Source organism: Arachis stenosperma, chromosome 4 (assembly GCF_014773155.1).
Source record: "Arachis stenosperma cultivar V10309 chromosome 4, arast.V10309.gnm1.PFL2, whole genome shotgun sequence".
Classification (NCBI taxonomy): Eukaryota; Viridiplantae; Streptophyta; class Magnoliopsida; order Fabales; family Fabaceae; genus Arachis; species Arachis stenosperma.
In genome coordinates, this window is record NC_080380.1 from 24,857,806 (window position 1) to 24,864,512 (window position 6,707).

A 6,707-nucleotide genomic window follows, 5' to 3' on the forward strand; every position below is an offset into this window, starting at 1 on the left:
CACATCCACTCCCAACCACATACATAATTCCAACCCTCATCAAAATCCCTACAAAACCAGTATCCCCATAATGGCCAGAACTAAGAACGCCAAAAGAGCCAGGGTTGAGGGAGAAAGCTCTGCCCCCCGCCAGACTAATTGCTTCATCCCATTACATGGCAAGGTGGCTGCCGTCTCGCAGGGCATTGAACAACTATGTGGAGAAGTTCGAGTCCAGGGCAATTATTCCTCCCAGGTACATAACAGCCGAGTTCCTTCAGGATAGACGTTTTAATTTGGTATTGAATGCATTGCAAACACAGCACTTAATTGATTTTGTACAAACTAGGGATGATTATTACCCGCACTTGGTTAGGGCTGTTTATAGTGCTTTAAATTATGTTGTTCCTGAACCTGATGAAGAGGGTGAGGTAATGCCGCTGATTGAGTTTGATTTAGGGAAACAACATTATAGAGTTACTTTGCAAGAACTAGCTGAACAATGGAGTCTAGGTTATCATGGGGCAAAATTTACTAGAGGTATTGTGGCAGATGAGGAATGGGGAGAATACAACAGATTAGTTGGTTTGCAGAGTTTACAATATGAGAATCCACACATGGATGCTAGAGGTAATATAAGTTGCAGTGAGTTGGGGATTGAGCAGCGTATATTGATGTATTTGTTTTCATACATGTTGATTCCAAGAAAACATAATCATGGAATCTTGTTTAACGAAGATATTTTAGTGCTTTGGGCTATGGTGACTGGAAAGGAGATAAACTGGCCTTATTTTATGGTTCATCATATGCTTGAGATGAAGAAAGGAAAATCAAGTGTTGGTTTAGGATATGCTTGCCATTGGACCAAGATTTTCAAATGGCTTGAAATTGACTTGACTGAAGAGAAAAGTGTTGTCTTGACTAATGTAGCCAAGATTGATGACAGCACTCTAAGACAGATGGGAAGAGATCCGGATGCCCAACAACCTCAGGCTCAAGGACAACCACAAGACCAGGTGCAAGCACAAACACAGACACCCCCACCACCACCCCCTCCTTCGCCAACAATGCAAGATTTGATGGATGAATTGCGAAGCATGAGAGTATATATGGAGGAGCAATTTGCTGATATGAGGCAGCGTCAAGATAGGCAAACGGAAGCTATCAATCATCAAGGAGAAGCAATTGATAGTCTATGCACTAATCTAGGCATCACAAACCCAAGGGGCATCATCCCAAGGCCTGGACCATAAAGAAATTGTTATCTAGAACTCCACATCATCCTATGATCTCCATTGATGATTGAATGGGAGTTAATATTGTTGAGTTAAAAAAATGTAGGACAAAATCTAGGTGTTATCTTCACTGTATGATGAAATGTGTCATTTCACTTTTGAGAGTCCCAGGTATTATTGTTCATTGTGTCATTTCACTTTTGAGAGTCCTAGGTATGTTTGATGCTACTACTACTTTTGCTCTATTTCTATGCACCGTATGGATATTTAGTTTAATTTATTTTAAAAACACATATTTTTATAATGAAGTAATGTCATTTCCGTTTATTATTTCAACAACCATCCCATACAAACATTATTTCAAACTGTTTTAATAAGTGGTTCTGAAGTAGTTATATGCAATAGATTTTTATTACACGTACAAGGTACAACACTATAAGTGATAAATTTGTAAATAAATAAAGCAAAATAAAACAATGACGATTTTCTCTTACTTATTAAGAAAATAATATTATTTTGTTACTTCTTGTTTCTAAAATTATGAAAAGAAACTAAAGTAGAAAAATGAAAACAAATTTTTGTTCTACTCAAACCTTAAATTATCCGTAATAATAGAGTTTGTGTGTGCATACCATAAAAAATGCTTCATTTAGACATCTTGCTTTTTGATTTTGCTTCGTCCCTTTTTTTTGTTTCATATTTTTTCAAGGTTGCGAGAACCGAACCGGTCATTGAACCGGTCAAGTAGCTGGGTCAATAGTCCAACCGGGATCCAACCGGTTTAATTAAATATACAGTAAAATTAAAAAAAATTCAATATACAATCAAAAATTGAATATAACATTAAAAAATTAAACAGGTTTTCAACTAAATAAAGACACTACTCATTAATAATCATAATCATCATTAAGTATTCCATTATTCCCATCATAAAGATAATCCATATTACGAAATTTGGTGTAACATTCAGAAATTCAGAATCCAGAATATTATATTTAGCATTAAAAATAAAAAATAAAAACTGAAAAGCAAATTTTGAGTGGACATCAAATTGTGGAAGAGCCTTTTGTACTGTCTGTAACAAACAAACCACAGAGGCAATCAGCATCCATTGAAAATAAGATCATTTGTTCCTAGCAAAGTTATGTTACAGGGTTTGGACCAACAATGGGCTTGAACAATTGAACACACACTTATCTTCAATTGAAAACAAGATCATTCATTCATAACAAGATCATCCATTGAAAACTCTTCTTCCAATATCAAATCAGAGATAAATCCAGTTGAAGAGCACAAATATCTCAATTGCATATTGACACATTTATTCCCAGCAAAGTATCATCAACAACTTAGAGTTAGAAGAATTAGAAAAAATCCGGAACCAACAACATCAAAAATCAGAATCAGTATAACAAAACAAAGCTCAGAAATCAGAATCAATCTAACAAGCCAAGTTTTTTTAAGTTTAACTAATTTCACTTGGCAACAAGGCAACAAGCCAACAACTAGTAAATTAACTCGGAATTAGAAAAAATAACACAAAAATAACTCAGGAAATTACCAGCAATCAACAATAATTAACTAGAGGTCAGAACAGAACAACAACAATAATCCAGCTCTGTTAACAACAATGAACAACGAAAAAAATTAACTCAGAAAACAACTAATTAAACCAGAATTAACAATTATCATCAACAATCAACAAAATTATTTTAAAAATTTAACTAAAAAAGGATTATCAAAAACCATACAAATTAACAAGAATAATTAACTCAGAAGTATATATTAATCATAATTAATTTCAAATAAAAAAAGTACTAAAGAAGCACCGGAGGAGAGCTCACTGGATAAGACAAGACAACCGAGCAACAGAGACGTCCAAGAGGAGGTGATGCCCGAGCAGTTAAACGGAGGTGACGGCGAGGAGGACACGCGAGCAGAGACGTTCGCATTTCGCGTGAGACAGGGTGAGACCGGAGAGGGAGAGAGAGCGAGCTTGAAGATATAGAAACCAAGCAGAGACGTCCAGGACGGTGACGAGATCAAGGCCAATGATGGCACCCTCTGTCGCTGCCGACGACGATGATCACATAGGCGGGCTTCACGACGAGCACAGAGACGGTGAGAAGGAGAAGAGATTCACGGCGGTTGGTGGGGCTTCGCGACGAGCACAGAGGAGGGGAGGAAGAAAAGAGTGGCTGCATCTCGGGGCTCACGGTGGCTGGTGGGGTTTCACGACGAGCCGACGGGATGGGGGCTGACGATGGCGACAGTGTTTGTTGTGCTAGGGTTAGGTAGTGAGGGAATTGGGAGGAAGGGAATTGGGTCTGGTGGGTTGCCGTGGCATTTAGTATAGCTAGCCTTTCTTTTCTTTTTTTTTTTATAAGAGATAAAACGATGCCGTTTTGCTCTTTTACTTTCAAACCAAAAACCGCTACTAAACCGGGCGGTTCATCCGGTTCACCGGTTAACCACCGGTTCGACCGGTTTTTTAAATTAACGGTTTTAACATTTGTCCGGATCGTTTTTATAGCGGCTCACAGTTCAACCGGTTCGACCCAACCAACCGGTTCTCATCCGAATTAACGGTTATCCACCGGTTTTATCTCCAACGGTTATTACAGGAGGATCGGACCGCATGCTTAACCGGTTCGCAGTTAAACCTGTTCGACCAGTCTGTTCAGGCCGATTGTCAGAACGATGAAAATTAGGGATTTTGCCAGTGAGAGTGAGCGAAAAGGGAGAGGGGCAGTTTACCCGTTATCGCTAACCGGTTTTTATTTGACAATTATTACACCTAGAAAGCATAAGCACGACTATTGGAAGAATGTATAAAATCTCATTAATATAGTGAAAAAGAAAAGATACAAATACGGAACTGATTTTCTACCCAAAAACATTAAAGTTTATGGAGGTTGCTAACTATCACTATCTAACTCAGCCGTCGCTTCGGTACACATGTCGCCATCGTCCGAACCGATAGCTTCATTTTCTATAACGTTGTTGTCAATGTCCTTTTGCCAAGGACATGTTGTCTTCTTATGTCCTTCCATTTGACAAACACTACAACGTTGCCGCTTCTTCTTCTTAGATGGTTGTCCTGAGCCTCCAGTGGTTGGATGCACATACGGATTGCTACTTCTAGCTACACCTGAGTGAGGTTGATTATCTCCTTCATCTGCAGCCTTGTAAGATGAGTACAATCCCATAATTAAATCACGTGTCTCTTCATATCTCTCTGGTACTTTAGCAGCAACAGCAGCCAGTTGTTTAGAAAATTCCACCAAAGCACTTTGACGACTAATAACAACAGCATCCCTGGTGAACCCACTTGGATCATTGAGTGCTGATTTAACCTTTTTTGTCCATCTATCCAATACCAATGACCGGGGAATCTCACGGATGTCTCTGTCAACCATTACTTTCACAATATGTTCGCAGGGAATACCAAATGACTCCATTCGTAAATTGGTACACATGAAGATCATTTCTTCTTGACGAAAATCAACGGTCCACGTAAAATCGGGCCTCCCATGCTTACACACAATGTACTTTATGCAATCATCGGTATTATCTATGTTAAGAACCCGCATTGATCCAGCTCTGGAGAGAAATGGCCGAAAGAAAAGAAATATCTCATGAGTGTATAACTCAGCAGCATATCTCTCTAGCAGCTCTATACAAGTTTGCATGACGGGCACCCCACGTGTAGATTCATAATCAGCATTAAATTCGTTAAAGCGCATGTGTGCTACACACCTTTGAAAATGCTCTACAAAACTTGTCAAATCATACCGCAATCCCACATACCTTCCCACTACTGAGTGTAAACCTTCACATCTTGATGTAGTTCTAAAGCCAGCAAAGAATTTTTCTCTTAGATATGCAATAGCCCACATATGCTTCTCTTTGTACATGTTGATCACCCACGGCTTATCCTCAATGCCAAATTCTTCAATAAGCTGAACCCACTTACGCTTAAACACAGGAATCTCGTAGTCTCCTGTCATGATTTTTCTAAATTTAGATGTAAACGATGGATTTCCAACATTGCTAGTTGCATTTCGAATAAGGTGCCAAGCGCATAATCTGTGTTTGACTTCGGGAAATACATCTCTCACTGCATTCCTAATCGCCATGGCCCCATCAGTTATGATTGAGGTCGGGGTCTTGCCCCTCATTGCAAACATGAGCTGACGCAGGAGCCAAATATATGTATTAATAGTTTCGTTCGCAATTAACGCAGCAGCAAAAACAATTGTTTGGTTGTGGTGGTTAACCCCGCTGAATATTACTAATGGACAATTATACTTGTTCTTCTTGTACGTAGCATCAAAAGCAATAACATCCCCGAAGAGTCGGTAGTCTAGTTGGCTAATCCCATTAGACCAGAACAAATTACGTAACAAACCTCTTGAATCGTGACATGCCTTGAAATATAATTGTGGATCCTTCAACCGCATATCCTCCAACTTCTTCAACACTCGTGCTGCATCACCAGGAATTTGATGCCTTTGCCGAACAATCTCATTGTACATATCTCTGGGACCATAGCCAACAAATTCGTACCCGCCTACTTGACTAGCTAGAAGACCAAATATCTGTGAGGTGTTGATCCCTGACTTTAGCATGTTCATCATTTGCATAATATCTTCCTCTGACATTTTTCTGTGGGCAGGCAACATAGCACTGAATTGTGTATCCAATAGATCATGGTTGTGTTCGTCAGAGAAATAAAAGATATGCCACCTTCCACTTTCTGGTACAAATTTAACATCCATTCGGGGTTCACATCCAGTTCTTGTTTCCAATCTAGGCTCCTTCTTCCTTTTTTCCATCGTGTAATATTTCTCCATCCTGAATCCTTGCCTATGGCATACAAACATTTGTCTGTAAATCTCGCCACTACTATTCTTGAAGGTCTTGCTCTTCCTTGCACTAAAGCCCTTCGACTTTAAGTACTTCATATAAAAATCAAATGCAAGATGCAAAGTAGAAAAGTGGTATTTGCCAATTTTCTCCGCAACATTCTCACTAAATTTCAAAGATGTAATGTCTTGCACGGAGTCAACCGCATAAGCGGCTTCAAGGATATAATCTGACATATCAGATTCAGAAAAAAATGCTCCCTCGGTAAATTCATCTCTGAAATCTTGTTCGAATTCATTCTGTTCATCCATCATATCTTGGTCACTTACTAGCTCTTCTTGTTGGTTAAAGTCATCGTCCTCCTGGTATTGCTCATTCATCTCAGTGTCTGTAAATATACCTGACATCTTAAAAATGTTCAATGAAAAAAATTATTTAATACACACAAAGTCATATATTTCTATTTGTGGTAAAAGTTAAAAATTAAAAGTAAATAATATTTAAACTTTTTTGTTTAACAAAATTAAAATAAAGTACAAAAATAAGAAAAAATGTGTATAGGAGTACATTCATTATGTTATAATTTTAATAATTAATGTAAATTTTAAAAAATTGGATAAATTT

At 38.3% G+C, this 6,707-nt stretch overlaps 1 protein-coding gene across 1 annotated transcript; it reads right to left on the reverse strand.

The window, feature by feature from the left end:
• Positions 1-4,132: 4,132 nt before the first annotated feature.
• On the reverse strand, positions 4,133-6,490 carry LOC130974786 (protein FAR1-RELATED SEQUENCE 5-like). The gene has a single exon (XM_057899638.1). It carries the CDS (start codon positions 6,488-6,490, stop codon positions 4,133-4,135), a length of 2,358 nt encoding a protein of 785 aa, XP_057755621.1.
• Positions 6,491-6,707: the final 217 nt, after the last annotated feature.